The 16,910-nt window shown below is 38.2% G+C and overlaps 1 protein-coding gene across 1 annotated transcript in view; it reads left to right on the top strand.

The window, feature by feature from the left end:
• The window catches only part of L3MBTL4 (L3MBTL histone methyl-lysine binding protein 4), a 397,494-nt gene that overhangs the window by 266,959 nt on the left and 113,625 nt on the right, over nucleotides 1-16,910 (top strand). Inside the window, exons 14-15 of the mRNA XM_034995942.1 lie at nucleotides 237-410; nucleotides 12,653-12,723. Of these exons, the coding sequence (XP_034851833.1) occupies nucleotides 237-410; nucleotides 12,653-12,723 (245 nt within the window). The remainder of the gene's footprint in view (nucleotides 1-236; nucleotides 411-12,652; nucleotides 12,724-16,910) is intronic.

Here is a 16,910-nt window from a genome sequence, read left to right as displayed (position 1 = left end):
AAACTGTATGTGCTGATGACTCCACCTGTCACACTCTGCTGACCAGTGTCTGTGGTCTGGGACGTGAGGTTTATTCAGAGGGCAAGAGGAGAAGAAGCTTATTAGGGTGTACTCAGTGAAAGAAGAAAGCCTCCCTTCAGTCATTAAAATTTGGATGTAAGTCTGGCCCAGTGACGTTGGGTTCCTGATTTATTGCTATAAACTGACAACTGTGCCCTCATTTTTATACAAACCAGTGCTTTTGGCTGCCCGTATTCAGACACGAACTTGAAAAAGGAGGCAACACTTCATGATCGTCTGAGAGAACAAACACAGGCAAATTTGGAATCCGACTCTTCGCATTTGAAATCGAAGAACCTCTGCAGTTTGAACTTCAACGGAAAACATGAAAAGGTGAACAGTCAGCCTAGGTAAGGACCTTTTTGAAAATTTAAAGTAAACCATGGAGAATAGTAAAAGAACAACATTTTTAACAGTAATACACAGTTCCTTATATTTCTTTGAAATAGTTGTGTTTGGTTTTGTACATTATTACATTCACTGGCTCATGGAATTCATCTAAGGCTTTATGTTCATTTAAAAAGCACTTTTTATGTCTTCGTTCTCAAAAATTTGGATTCATTTCTTTCTAAATGTACATATTACATGTGAGTGATAAGAAAGTGCATCTCATTTTTAAAATTCCCTAAGATTCCCTTTTGCCTTGAAAACATCTTTATTCGGAGATGGGCTCTCTTTAGGACGTGGAGTATTTGCATCTACTCCATCCTACCAGGATTTCCTGTCCTGCCTTGTATCTGTCTTGTCCTTGTTAGTCCAGATGCACCTCCCATACGATTTCTTCTTACTGGGAACAGTTTCCGTGTTGATTCATTGGTAACACATTATCCTTTTGTTCTTAAATGCAAACTTACCCTTGAAACATCAATTTCCAATTTTCATTTACATGTTACCATTTTCTAGGGAGCTGCAAATGTAACCTTATTTGATATGTCTTAACCTATGCCAGGAATTATAAACATAGAAAAATCTGACACTCAGTAAGTAATTGGAGACCAGACAGACAAGGAGCCAAGAAAGGCTGGTCAGAGAAGCAAGGAGTGAGTGTTTCTCAGACCCCACTGCAGGAAGGAGGCACTCCTGTTCAAGCCCTTGAGAGACAGTAGACCCTCCCTGTGTGAGCTTTGAAGGAGCGGCTACTTGAGGGGGGCTGTTGTTTCTCCCCAGAGCCTTGCTCTGTTCATTCAGCACCATATGGAAGGAAGAGGCATGCGCCTCTCATCATGTGGGAGCCCCAGCTCCCAATGGAACAACTTTCTGCCAGTTTATGCCTTCAGTCCCAGCGAGGCTGCTACCTCCCTCCCAAGGAGACACCTGTCCATCAGGAGAGTTTGGTGCAAAGGGTGGGTTTTGTTCTTTTTCAAGCAAATGTTGGTATAACGTATTTGGGTGACGTTTCCTTCTTGTTGAGTAGCTGATTTTGGTTTTGATCTCTCCGCACACCACTGTGCAGATTAGCTCTACTGCACCGTTTATTTCCTATGGATATGCATGTCTATTTTTGTAGCTGTATCTTGCATTTTTTATTATTTGTTATACACCCACTTCTCTTGTTGAAACTTCACAGGGTCTTGCTGTGAAGTTTTTCCCGCCCACACTGTTTACAAGTCTAAGTAGTTGAGGGGCTCCGGTGTCCTTTCCATGTCCCAGTGGAGGGAGAATTTTTTCCTTTGCTTTTTTAAAAACTGTTTTCCAAGGAATGGTATTTATTTATCCCAGAATTATTGAGACCAGTACATCCTTTTGCTCATATTATTTTGTTCTGTTACCTTTTTATTTTCCAAATAAAAATTTAGTCAGTTTCTCTTGTAAACATTTTAGACGTTCGTCCTCAATGTCAAAAGTCGGGGAGACAAAACAGATCTTTGAACCACTTTTAAAAAAACTGTTAAACTGCCACATTCTCTGAGGCTAGCTAGGCCTTTCCTTTCAGCAAACATAGATATATGGCCTCTCCTCTCTTGAACTCCTCTTAGGAACTTAACTCTTTTCAATATATTATTATATGCTTTACCATTTTGAAGGGGATTTACACTGAAATAGACCAGACAAGCATAATTGCTACAGATAGAAAGAAGAAGTAGAGAATGTTAGTTGATAACCAAGCAGAAAAATCACACATGACCCTATCCTGTGGAATCCTATTTCATGTACGCCCAGTGCTGTATAAGGAACTGGGCAAGGGGAGGGGAGTCATACTGTGCACATCTTGAATTCTTAAGCCTTCTTTTGTTTTCCAGTCTCAAGACCAAAGCCCTCCTTGCACTCCAGTCCCAGCCCACTTTTTTTCATTTAACCAGCCCTCATGACAATGTTTGCTTAGTATTCGCTGGAGTGCCCACTTTGATTCTACCCCCATCTCTGTGACATCCTGCTCATGGTCTAGAATTCCAGAGTGGTGGGGAAAAAAAAGCCAGGAAATCATCAAGGAATCATAAGTAAGGCTGATTATGAGCAGAGAAAATATATTTTAATTCTCTTTACAGTTTACTTGTAGTGGTTTCCTGGGGCTGACTTTTCCCTAAAATCTTTGCTCTTAAAAATCACAAGGTAGCAGATATAGGTGGAGACTATTTAAATTCTATCTCTTTCTTCTACCTGTTGAGAATGATTTTTACCTGGCTCATGTCCAAGGATAGGCATGGGGGTTAAATTAGAGAAAATTAGAGTTACAGATTCCATCCCTCCTCCCATCCATGCAGCCAGCCATTCACCAATCCATCACTGAGCTCTGGACAGGCCTTCTGTAATTGCTTATACCAGGAACACTTGTCACCTTAGAATATCCGGACTTCTGACAATTCAAGTGCAAAATATAAAATTAACTCTTGACATTCTTCCCAAATCACTTAGATGCTGCCCAAAAATTTGGGCATTTTGTCTTTTCCCTAACTGCATCCCAGTTTTGTGATTATTTTTAAAAGTATGTTTGTTTTTATATTAATCTTGGTAGAGGGGGTTATTATTAGTAAATCATCTGATTATGTTCACATTTTCTGAATAGAGGGTCAAGTTTTAAAGTTGAGTAGACCATATACTACTAGATGTTTACAAGATTCACATTCATAGCAGTAATATTCCATGTTAACACAGCTTTAAAGAGCCAGTCTCACAGAAGGTCATCATTTCTGACAGAGTATCATTTTCCCTTTATGCTAATAGAGTGGAGTAGTATTACATTCCTGGTGCATTATGTACAGGCAAATGACCTTATACTTGAGTTTCTTTCATTTAGGTATGTACTCTAGGGGATATTTTTAATTTGACAGTTTATAGTTTGCACATACATTACCTTTGGAGCTTCCCATAGTCTTATAACTTAGGCAAAACAGATATTATTGTCAGCATAGTATTGCCATTAATAAGTGAGGAAGTTGAGATCCTTAGTAGTAACTGATTTGGGACCCAAATATAGGTGTTCTGATTCCATCCAGCATATTCCTGTTTCAGTAAACTAATAATAGTAATACTAGAAGTATCAGTAATAATAGCTATCTAATATTAATATCACACACTTACTTTGGGCCACAAAGCACTGTGCTAAACAGTCTGCATACATCACTGTGTTAATTTCATTTTATCCTCACAACAACCTTATGTGTGGTAAGTATTCTTATTCTGATTTTATAATGTAGACACCTGCAGGTTCAGAGACGTTGGGCAGAGTTTGCAGGATCACACAGACAATTAGTAGGAAAGTTAGGATTTGGGTCTAGAACTGCCTGATTCCAAATCTTATACACATTTCCACTACATTAGACTAGCCAAGGGATGTCAGCTTAATGTTTGAACGGTCTGGCTGAATTTATGTCTAAATGACTTTCTACTGCGTCTGTGATTCTCAGGGTCATCTTGTGATGCATTTATTTCTTGTTTTGTGAAAATAGAACTATTTGGAGGGGAAGAATCTTACCATGATTTCCCAAAACCATTTGTTTTTATTTATACTATATGTTATACAAAATCTTCTTTCTTGAACACATTTTATTTTAATAGATTAAAGGTCTCTCTCTGCAACATGGGAATAAAATTATACTCATTAAAACAATTTCATCATAAAGAAATTACTTTGAAATGCAACTGTCCCCTCCCTCCATATTATTTGTTAGCCAGCTTCCCTGGGTCTGAGTGGAGCATTTTTTCAGGCATTTGCAGCCACCTAAGTATTCTTTAATATCTTCTTTTGCTTCCCCAAAGCAGTGCTTAACATATTCTAATTCACACAATCGGTAGAACCCCATTGTTAATATTCAGTCATATTCATACTCATTCATTGCTGTTAAGAAAATCTAAGAGGGACATCTCGGTGACTCAGTCGGTTAAGCATCTGACTCTTGATTTTGGCTCGGGTCATGATCTCAGGGTCATGAGATCGAGCCCCACATTAGGCTCCGTGCTGCTGAGCATGAAGCCTGCTTAAGATTCTCTCTCTTCCTCTGCTCCTCCCCCACGCTGTCTCTCTTTCTCTCAAAAAAGAAGAAAAGAAAAAGAAAGAAAATCTAAGAAAATGCCTAGTAAATCTCCTTTTTCCCCTAATGCCTTCCATATTATAAATTTTATGCACTTCCCTAAGGCCTATACTGATAATAAAAATGGCTGAGGAAGCTATGGTAATCAGAGGGAATGGTGTGTAGTGGGAATAGTTCCTTAATGATCCTCATAATAAATTGTGCTGCCACAAGCCAGCTAGTTTATTTCCACTACTCAAATTAGCTGCACCATAAATACCTGCTATGGGGTCCATTCTCAGAATTAAAATAGTGTTAGTTGGTTGTTTCCTGTATTAGTCTTCCAAGTCATTACCTAGGTTTTCCTTAATCCATCAGTGTTTTTTCTCATAACTTCCCACATAAATTCTCTGCTTGGGGAGATGAAGCCTACTCAGTGTCCCACTCACTCCCTGTGATCACCCACAATATTGTTTTTATTCCTGGGCTGGTGCCTTTGTTCCCATTCCTCCTTCCTTATCTACTCCCACATGCATCTTCTCCCTTCTCAAAGGCTCAGCTGTACCTTAAAGTTTTCTCTACAGCAGTTCCAGCCCATATGAGCTTCTTGAGGTCAGAGACCACATCGTACACATTTCTGTATTTCTGACACCTAGTATAATGCCTGATACTCAGTAGGCACTCAACAAGTTAAATAGATTTTGAGCAGCCGCTCTGTGCCAGGAACTTGGTAGGTCCAGGGATATGGATACAGTAAGAGATAGCCCCATTCCTTGTTCTTAGCACTCCTTTGTGCTTTGGTCTATACCACACATCAATAGCTTTTGTGTCTGTGTCTACATGTGCCTCCTTAGTGCTTACGTTGTATGTGTGCCTTATTTTCTCGTAAGAACGGGAGGCTGCTAAAGGGTATGAACCAGTTTTCATTATGCTTTTGTTTTTTCCTCATTCCTGGTCACATTATAATAGGTTCTTAGTAAATCTAAGTTCATTGGTTCAGGTATCTTCATTAGTTTGTGTCTTAGAGACTCAATTTCCTTACCTGTGAAATGAATATAAAGTATGAGGCTTAGATCTTGAATATAGGTATATAGAAAGTATGACTGAGCCTGGCACATAATAGAAACTATTGATACCTTTTTCCATTTTTATAAAAATTGTTGATTTTAAAGTCTTTCAACTGAGCCAGTTCTAGTTGTGTATGTACAACACATCTTTGCACCAAAAATAGAAATTTAGACCTTTATTTATTTAGTCTGAGCTATTCCTCTGCATCTGAAACTCAATTACACCCCTTAATCATGTGAGCAGTGGTCAAACATCAGGATTTTTCCTGGATACCCAGGAAACCTTCTGTAGAGGTTGTGGCTGGACAGGAAACCCAGCACCATCCAGACAAACTCCCTCCTTTTCCACACCTCCAGGCACACGCTGAAGGATCTCTAGTGGAGTATGACAATCCTGGGGCTTTGCAGTGGGAAGGGACTCAAAGATTGTCTAGCCCTGCCTCTTGCCCACAGAAAAATAAGGATACCGGAGCCAAAGAATTGAGTTCCCTATTGACACTGTCATGAATGGCCACTTGGAGCCCTCTGACTCCTGCGTCATTGCTCTGCTCACTATTCCATACCTCTTCCTCCTCTAGAATTAAGATTAGGTCAGAATAGAACTGGTTTATGGTATGAATACCTGAATGACACTTAACCTTGCAGAATTGAGATCCTGACTGTAGCCACATCCTGAAATAGGACATATTCAATCATTCATTCATTCAACATTTATCCTTTGAACAAATACTTAGAAAAGTAGTACTCCAAACTGTAGTGATATAGCTAGAACAAAGCAGACTAAAATCTTTGACTTCAGTAAGCTTTCACTTGGTGGTAAGAAAATGGCCCAAGCTAGTGAAGTGGAGGGATGAGGTCTTAAACTCAGTCAGGCAGGAAGACTTGGCAGGAGGCATGTTGATTCCCTCATTGCATCAACATTTATTCATTCAGCAAATACATGTGGAGCTTCTACTGTGGCCGGGTGGTGTGGTAGGTGCTAAGAATATGGCAGTGAACACAACTGCCCCAGCCCTGCAGGGAGCGTATTGTCAGGTAGAGGAGATGGAGGAGAGCAAACAAAAGTAAACTGTCAATGAGGAGAAAATGGCAGACTGTGGCTAAGTGCCATGGAAGAAGTAACAAGGGAGTGAATGGGCAACACTTACAATGTTTCCAGCAACTACCGATCTTAACCTCCTAGAGACCATAAGTAGATCTATGCCATTAGGGAAAAAAGGCAGGGTGGTTCTGTTGAATATTTTGCAAATTGAAAATGAAGTGAGTCGTGTCAAGATCAGCTCAGGAGTGTAGACAGTAACAGTGCTGGGGTAAAAGGACTTGGCACCTCCATTATAGTCTGGTGGTTTGTAAACAAATTTACACTTCTGCTGAAACATTATAAAATGCTCAATGTATGCCTTAAAAAGATCTTTAAAAATATTTCTCTGAGCTGGTTCTCACAAGGCATTTTATAATTTATTGTGGATCTCTGGATTTCTGGAATCCTGCCTTGGCCCAGGCTCTTAGTAATTAAATGCTGCAGAACAGTGTGTGCTAAAATGTCCACAGTTCTGTGCATAAAGGAATATGGGTGTTCCTGTACACCAGAAAAACAAAACTTTGTTGCCCAAGCACCAGTGGGCATTTTTTCTCATCTACATCCTTGATCTGGCTTTAAAACAATTATTTTCCATTCATTGCAAATAGTAAAATTGGGACATTTAACATGATTTTTTCTCATAACTAAAGCAATTCTTGTGTATTATAGGAAAATTAGAAAATATAGATTAGTAAAAAGAAAAAAAATTAAAATTAAAAAAAAATAATACCCAGACTTTTTCTGGTCAAATAAACTAACTTATAGGCTTGTTAAAATATGATAAAATTCCCACTGCAATAAATCAGGTAATAGAGAAGTTTTTAAAACATAATTTCTCACTCCCCACTCCTCAACTCTGATGTGCATCCTGAGGTTACTTGTGTGAATAATAATGTTCTCTTTTACACTTTTTCTGTGTTTATGTATACATATGGATATTCAGATATACACTCACTCTTTTAAAAAATATTACAGTAATTTTGTGGTAATGTCTCTTTCAAGGTTGGCATGTATCACTCTGGATAGATTAGGATACAGTCATGTTGACTGTAGGGGAAAGAGGCTGCATTCCTGACAGGTTAACATGTCAGCGAAATTTAAAGGACCCTGACATTAAATGCTGAAGCTTTAATAAAATGCACACTTATTTTTATGCCAAGTTTATAATGGCGCTCTGAACAAGGCACCTATAAAGAAGTCAGCATTTGTGGCTAGAATAAACATAATCTGGTCTTGGACTTTTCTTTTTATGTGGAAAACTTGTAAAGACTTACACAACTAAGTCTACTCACAAAGAAAAAACAAATTTCCCTTATCTCTTACGGACTGCCATGTAAAACCATTGTTTGCTGGTTTAAAGTCTGACAATAAGAGATATTAGCTTAAAAGTGTGTTTTATTTATTTAACAATATGTCATGGGTAATTTCCTGTATTAACACAAATGGGTCCAATGCATTGTTTTAAATAACTATATCATTTATCATAGAATGGACATACCTTAACTTATTCAGCTAACTCCCCTGTCGACAGTCAGGTTGTTTCCAGTATTTTTCCTCTTTAAATAATGCTGCAGTAAACATTTCCATATGTATGTCATTTATTGATGGTTTATAATGCAATATTTTTAAAAGTTGAATTACATTTTATTTACAAACTAAATATATACTGTATGAATCTGTCCTTAGATATATAGTCTTAGGGGTTCTTGACTTATTTTGCTTTACTATCACTAAATTCACACATACAAACACACACACACACACATACACAGAATACATACATACATGTGCAGAAGGCCTTTGCAGTCCTCATAATATATCCCCAGCCTACACACCTCACCTCATCACACACCACACCTGTCCCCCTTGATGCTTCCCTTAGTAAAACTTGCTTTGAGGCCTAGACAAACTCCTCTCCTCCTAAAAGCTTTTTCTGATCTCACTGACATTTTAAGCAGAAAGTCCCTTCCCACTTTGTGATCCCAAAGCACTTTCTCATCTCTTCGTGTAGGCCTTTCCTCCATCTGCTTTGTGTGAAGGTTGGCACTTTACACATCTGTATCCTCTGGTAGATTCTGAGTCTCTCGGTGGCGGATACCATTTTGGCTGACTGTAATACCTGCATGTAGGAAAAGCTTAAGGAAATACTGATTGGACCTGGGCAATTTGTCTAAAAAAATAAAAAGCATTCAGAGCTCAATATTTGCCTTTGAAGCCCTATTCTAAGTGATAACTAACTACAGTTATTAAGGCAATTTTGAGAAAAGGTAGTATGTAAAACCATCACATGTCATACATATATTTTGGCCTTAGGAACCTTTTCCTTTACTGCTAGAACAGGAGTCAGCAAACTTTTTTTCTAAAGGGCCAGATAGTAAATATTTTAGGCTTTGCCAGCCTTAAGATCTCTACTATAGTTCCTCAGCTTGACCACTGTGTGTGGGGGGGGCAGCCATGGACTATAAGTAATGCATGAGCATGGCGTACTACAGTTTCATTCACAGAAGCAGGCAATGGGCAGGATTTGACTCATGGGCTGCCGTTTGCAACTCCCGTTCTAGGAGTTTGACTACATTTAGACTAACCTGACTTAACTCCAAATTCTGATTTTTTCCCACTTTGGCTCTTCAGCTTATTGTGTGACTTATTTAGCCTCTTTATACTTTTCAACACATAGATATAGGATTAATATTACCTCCTTCATGTTGGGCATCTAGTTCAGGGCCTAGCATTTACCAAGCCCAGAAAGAGTAGCCACTAATCTGCCATTTTAAATGTAGCAGAAGCACAGAAAGGGAGTCAGAGAGCATGCAGCCCCTTTTGTCAACGGGAAGTAACAAAATCCAAAGGACAAGGCAAGTGGAAAACCAATGTGGGTAGCAGAGACTCTCGAAGACAGCGGCCAGTCTCCGCAACAGAAGCAGTAATTCTCTAAGTCATGCACTCCTGTGTGGGGTGAGTCAGGGGTACACAGACACACGGGTAGCCTGACACTTGGGGCTGCACCAGCAATCGCAATAGCAAAGGATTTGGAAGATTGTTTGGAGAGCCTGGAACTATGATGAAAAATATGGGCCAGGCTTCAAGCACAATTACTGGTGAAAGAATAATGCCTAGAGATTTCAATGGTATTACCTTTTTAGCTAAAATACAAACAAATAATCTTTGGCACATTACTGGCCTAATCATCACCAAACATTTCTGCTCCCTGTATGCAGTAGACTCTTTTCAAGATGCAACACTTCAGTCACTGTCTTCTCTGCCAGCAAGAGGAAGTCCAAACGCTTGAGAACAGCATGCAAGGCTCTCCACGACTTGGCTCTAGCTTGTTCTTTTAGCCTCACCTCCGATCCTCCTTTCCCTGCACAGTGCAGGTGCTTCAGCCCAGTAGGTTGATTAGCTTCTCCGTGTCCGCCGAACACCCTCCCTCTCATTGTGCTTATGCCCAGTCTGCTGCAGTTCCTGCTTTTCCCCCACTTTAATTTTCTAGAACTTTACAAGCCTGTCATCTCCCTTCTTTTAGGACCAGACCCAGTTGCATCCTCCACAGAGTTCCCCACTAGCCTAGCTCCAGGCCATCTCTCCCTCCAGCTGCCAGGAGCATTATTGACTCTCCCTTTCTTTTGCTGTGCCAGTGACTTCTCCTTCTTGATGCCTTCTGTGAGTGCTCAGCAGACATTGGACAATGATGCTCAGAGAAGGGGAAGCCTGGATTTGGAGTCTGCAGACTGGAGTTTGTGTTCTGGCTTCACCATTGACTCACTGTGTGCCCAAGATGGGCAAGTGATTTAATATCTCTGAGCCTCAGTTTCTTTATTTGTATCAAGGGTCCTATACCTCTACCTTATAGAGTTTTTGTGATAATGAAATGAGGGTGAAGAAAGTGAGGAGTCCAGAAGTCCTTAGAAGATACCTGTCTCACTCAGGAAATGTTACTGAGCCTGAACTGATTACAGGGTGACCCTAGTGATGTAATCATTTTGAAAGCAAGACTGTACTGAAATATGTCTGTGGTTAATGGCAGTGCCTGGAATTTTATTTTAAAGCTACTCAGTAAAATTATTTGATTTATTTTTAAATTGCTTTTTAAAATCCCCATCAAAGTTATATAAGGCATACTAGCGTCTATTTTTCAAAATTTTAAGACAGAATCAAGATCTTCATCAGGATCAATTGTAGAGGGATGCTTTAAGATGGTTTGAAAATCAACTCAGTTTCATCGAATTTATAAAGTTTTGGGGAATATACCCAAGCACACATTTGCAAAAATATATAAGCAGACTAAAATTGTTCTTTTTTCCATCTTCTTTGCAAAATGACGACACTGTGCTATTGAGTGCACATGTTGTGCCTCTGGCATTCCACGTTGACCAGCTCTCTCCACCAGCTGCTCACTGCTTAAATCCAAGTCCTCTTTCTATTGCTAATATTCTTTCCTACAAGGACGTAAACAAATCCTGATGATCTGTATATATCCAGAGTATAATGAAAATTAAGCATATTGAATTAATGAAAATATTCCTCACATTTTTATGCACGTCCCTGCTGAATAAAAGTTTGTAAACTATTTTATAGTACAGAGTTTCACTAACTGTTCAGAACAAACCCTGTAAAGCAAGTCCAGCTTCCTTTTGCATGTTGGGAAGTTGAGACCTCTATATAGAGTTTAGAAATGAGCTCTGGGGTACAAGCCTAGAGCCTGGATGCAGGTTTTCTCTGCTGAGGGTGCTGGTCTCCACACTACACTTCAGCTTCACTACCCCTAGCTAGGATGTTCCATAGTAGTAGCTATGTAGGGCTTTCTTTTAAGGTCCAAGGTGGGATTTCAAAAGAAATTCTTTCTCCATTTCTTGCATTTTTTATTTAAAAATGTCTAATGGGGGGTGCCTGGGTGGCTCAGTCGGTTAAGTGTCTGCCTTCGGCTCAGGTCGTGATCCCAGTGTCCTAGGATTGAGTCCCACAGGATCGAGCCTGCTTCTCCCCCTCACACTGCTGCTCCCCCTGCTTTTACTCTCTCTCTCTGCCAAATAAATAAATAAAATCTTTAAAAAAATGTCTAATGGTAAAAAATATATATATCTAACTGATAGAATATGTTTTTACCATGACATATATATTTATAGAATTTATAGATAAAACGACCTCCAATTATGTACGAGTCATTTAGGTTCCTGTGTAAGGTTTTGGTGACTGAATCGGGATCCTCATCTAAAACAGAAATCGAAACAGACTCGAAAGTTTGTCAGTGAGGCTAAAAGGAGAGGGCTACTGTACAAGTGCAATAGGAACATGCATTTGCAAAGCAAGCTATTATAATTTTCATGAAAATCGTAAATATATATGGATAAATTAATCAACTATCTCAAGGTCTCTCTACTTAAAATTAATTACTAGGTAATTAGCAACACTGGAAAATTTTCATTTTAGAAACTTCCATATTCATTACAAACCATGAGCCTCAAGTTTTAATAAAGTTGCATGATGGAAGAGTTACACAATTAGTCCTTACTGCAAACAGGAGCATTTTAAAAGTTAATTAATTCTCTGACATTCAACTGTGTAACTAAATTACTTTATACGGTTGTTTAAGCACAATGTCTATAATCTTCTGATTAAAATAAAAGCTAAAATCATCAGTAGCAATTACTATTTACCCACTTACTACCATACCATCCCTTATCATCCCTGATAGCTCCTCCTCAGAACCTGAAGAGATTATTCCCCAGAGAGTTCTAGAAACTTTCTGCTGTAACAGAATGAATGGGGGCTGGAGTGGGGAGAGCTTTCAAGTTGCAGGTTTCAAAGTTAGAGTTTCTGACAGAAAATATATTTTAAAAATCTTAAACTGAAGAAAAACTGTAACAAGCCTTGGTGCAGCAAAATACCTGTCAATTACTGTTTACCCTGTGGTTTCTATTTAAATTTGTGCTGCTGTCATGCTTGATTCCTACCTCACCGGATAATGAATCTAGATTTTATTTCTGTTCTTTGCCCAGACTTGTACAGCAGGCAAAGTGTTTGAAAATCAAAGGAAAAGAAGATATTGACTTGGATAATCTCTTCAGAGGTAAAAAACAAAAACACTAGCAAAAACACAGACTATGCTTTTTGTTGTGAAGAATGTCTTGTTTGCTGGGTTGGTTTTATCATTCCAGGAGGGGATTTGTGGTCTAGTCCCAACCTTACAGACAAGTACGTTCCATTACTTCTCCACTCCAACCTTGATTTTTTCATTTTTAAAGTGAAAGGACTAGACTCTAATTTCTGTGATCCTCATTCATTATAAGACAAATCAAAACCTATCCAAGTAAAGGTCTCAGTGGTGGAATCTCTCTGTCATCCGCAGAGGGCATGAAGGAGGGAAACGGGGAGCGTCTCATGGCATTTTTATATATTGAGGGACTGGGAAATGTACCTCATTATTAAGACAGCCAAGAAGGTTGTTAGGGGAAAAGTTTTGTTTAAACTTAAAACTAAAAGCTGAAGGATTATTGGAGTGTAGGAAAAAGAATTGCATGCTTTCATTTAATTCTGTTTCTTTCCAGTTGAGTTTCGATATGTACAGAATTTCATCTATAATTTTGAGGTTATATTGTAGCAAGCTAAGGAGTAAGTTTCCCCTTAGTTGTGTTCATTTAGTGCAATAATTTTTATCTGATCAGATGAAACATTGGTAACTTGTAATTAGTGTCCTATGTCTTCAGCTATAGTAGTTCTGCATGTTTGTATCTCCCAGAACACGACAGGAGCCCTGTTCCTCTTCCAGAGGAAAAGAAAATTAGTGAGTTTTCTGCTGCCTTGGCCAAAAGCACAGCAAATTAGCACAACTTGGTAGCACTGCACTCATCTCCATCTACCCATTACCCATTAGACTTTTCTTAAGAGAAAAAGAGTGTGCTTGGCAGCCATTGACCAAAAAGAGCTATGACATCTCTGAGCAAAGCTAACCTGTTCACCTCAGGCAGAGACCAAGCTCAGCTTGTGGCTGGAACGGCTCTTGATTTCATCTCAGCCACGAAGGGAGGAGGAATCTTTTCCTCAGAAAATGGAAGGCAGTTAAGTTACTTTGGTTTCATTGTGCATCTACATGTTTCTCCCTAACCAGAAGCATTTCTGGGTAATATCATCAGATCTGAACATTGCTTTAAATAAAATAAATGACTGATATTTTAGAAACTGCTCCATACGAATGTTCTAATCCATTTTACCAAGCCTTCGTTCTGTAAACAACATGTGTTTTGGAGCCGTATAAAGAGCCCTTAAAAAGTGTCAGTGTTTTAATTTGTATTTTGACACTTTTGAAAATATCTCCACAGAGTAATTATGTATATATTCCTGTTAAAGCAGATACACAGTCAATTTTGTAATTCATATAGTAAAAGTAGTAATGAGGATCATCCTGATAAAAATAGAAAATATCACTAGCAAAATGCATTTGCATAATGGGAAAGATGAAATCTCTTCTAACTTGTTCACTGTGTACTTATTCTTTCCTGCATCACTTTAAAAAGGTTTAATGTTGACCTTAAAAATAAAACAGCCAGTTATTTTACCAGCAAAATGAGTTTATTTGGGAATAGCAAAGAATTGCAATTACGGACAAGCAATCTCCCGTAAAAGCACAGGCAAATCCAGAGAACAAAAGAGAGGAACGTCACTTTATAGAGAAAAAAGAGAAAGTTGCTCTGAATGAAAGTCACGGCAGGAAAGGGAGAGTTCAGGGTGTGATCGTGACATTAAACGATTATTTAGTATTTTCCTTTTATTTTTTGTAAGGCTATAAATCTGAGCATAAATTCCAAGTTCCTACTCTTGTTGTTGTTCTGGGTATTGATCTAAATAAACACCTTCTTAATTCATCACGAATATTTTTTTTAAAAGGGAAATGGGCTAAAATGTGTCCTCCATTTCTCCTATGAGGGGAAATGTTATACTTTTGATATTTAAAGATTGTGTGTACATGTGTACACATGTGTATGCAGCCTGTGTTTTTCATATCTTGGGCATGTTTTCAATTTTTACTTTTATCTTTGTTTTCTAAATCATTTTATTCACAATAGCTATTCTTGGCAGAGATAAAATAAAAAATCTACCCATAATTTTCAAGGATACTTCTTAGAGATACTACATTCTTTCCTTTACCATAATAATGTATAAAAGTAAGATTGGATGGTAGAAATTTTTAATTAGCTATATAAATTTATTGAGGAAAACATGATTATCTGAAAGGGTGTCTGGTAGTAAAATTGACAGAAGTTAGAGTTTGTCTTATTAATCTACAGGTTTATAGGTAAGCATATTGAGTGTTATGCATGAGACATGGCAAATGGTAGTTCTCTTTTCTGCCTTTTGTTAAGGAAAATAATGCATGAAGATATTGTTGCCATATCTGCTGCACCACATCCCTTCTCTGGACTTGAGTTGGGCATCTGTGTGGTGGCCTTTCAGGTTTTTACCTTTGCTCAGTGAATGTTCCACAGAGAACTGCACAAAATCTCTTCCTTTGAGTACAATTTGAGTGAAGCTAATTTCCTTTGAGTATAAAGGACCTGCTCATCTTAATGATCTGCCCTTTGGCCCACTTAGAGAGCGCAGAACCAGAGCAGCTAACACTCAGCTACTGGGTACCACACACACATGTCAATGTCAAGGCCACCACAGTGCCCTACCCCACGGGACATCTTTGTTTTGTGGAATATTCAGCTAAAAAACTTTTAACTGTTTACTGTTTCTCTCAAATGTGTAACTAAGGCTCACTTCTTTACAAATCCAAAAATTTCATAAAGCAAAAAATAACACAAGAGATAAACATGAAAAAGGTAAACATTGTTAATAAATCCCTCACAGATTTATTTTGGATATAATAATTCACCTTTTTGTTTTGTTACCAGTATAGAATCATATTTGGTGAATTACAATTGACTTTTTTCCTCTAGTTGCTGATATATCATGGCTATCATGTACACCTGCTAGGTTGTTTTATTTTTTAAGTCATAGTTTTAGACGAGTTCAAGAGATTTACCCTCATTTAATCACCATTTGGGTCAAGAAATAGAATCTGAGTGGAAGCCCAGCTCTGCTGTCCAATTACCACCTCCTTCCAGGACAGTCACTCTTCTGATTTCTGTCACTGTCAGTTGCTTTGCCCTGTTTTGATCACTTTATAATTGAAATCACACAATATGTATCCTTGTATGTCTGACTCTTTTTGCGAACATTATGTTTGTGAGATTCATTCGAATCATGGTTTGATTTTTTGCTTATTCTCAGTACTGCATATTACTCAATTTTATGAAGATGCCACAATTTATCTGTCCATTTTAATATTGGTTGCTTTCAGTTTTGCCCTCTCAGCAGTGGTGCTGCTAGGAACATTCTTGCATGTGATTTGGTGGATCTGTGTGTGCATTTCTGTAGGGTACAGACCGAAGAGGGAAATTTCTGGGCAATTGAATGGTCTTGTATTTAGGAGCTGGTGTCAAATATTTTTACAAAGTGGTTGCGCCAATACATTCTTGCCAGCACGGTTTGGAAATTGCAGGTACTCCACATCCTTGCCAGCAGTTAATATTGTCAGTCCCTAATCTTAACCATTTATTTGGGTTTGCAGTACTATTTAATTATGATTTTAATTTTGCATTTCCCTGAGGCCAAATGAGCTTGAACACATTTTCGTGTTTATTGGCTATTTAAATATCTTCTTTTGTGAAATATCTTTCCCATTTGTCTTTTAGATTGTCCTTTTCTTATTGATGTATAGGAATTCTTGATTTTTGTAAACAAGTCCATTGTTGGTTAGATATATTGCAAATATCTTTCCAGTCTATGATTTGCCATTTCGCTCTCTTAATGGGGCCCTGTGATAAATACAAAGTCCAAAATTTAATAGAGTCCATTAATCCTTTCCATTCTGGTTAGCACTTCTAGTGTCCTGTTTAAAAAAATTTGCCTATTATATGTTCATGAAGATATTCTGCTGTTTTTTATTCTAGAATCTTTATTGTTTGATCTTTCAGATTAAAAATCACCTGGAGCTGATTTTTTATACATGGTATAACATAGGAGCCAAGATTCACTTTTTATATGAATATTCAGTTGACCCAGCATCATGTAGTAAAAAAGACCTTCTTTTCCCCTACTGTTCATCATAAATCAAGTGACCATGTATATACGGGTCTGTTTCTGGATTGTGTTCTGTTCCATTGGCTTGTCTATTCTCATGCCAATACCGTACTGGTTTAATTACTATAACTT

The sequence above is a fragment of the Mirounga leonina genome, unplaced genomic scaffold (assembly GCF_011800145.1).
Source record: "Mirounga leonina isolate KUSES-001 unplaced genomic scaffold, KU_Mleo_1.0 Mir_93, whole genome shotgun sequence".
Taxonomy (NCBI): domain Eukaryota; kingdom Metazoa; phylum Chordata; class Mammalia; order Carnivora; family Phocidae; genus Mirounga; species Mirounga leonina.
This window is presented reverse-complemented; position numbering and strand designations above follow the sequence as displayed.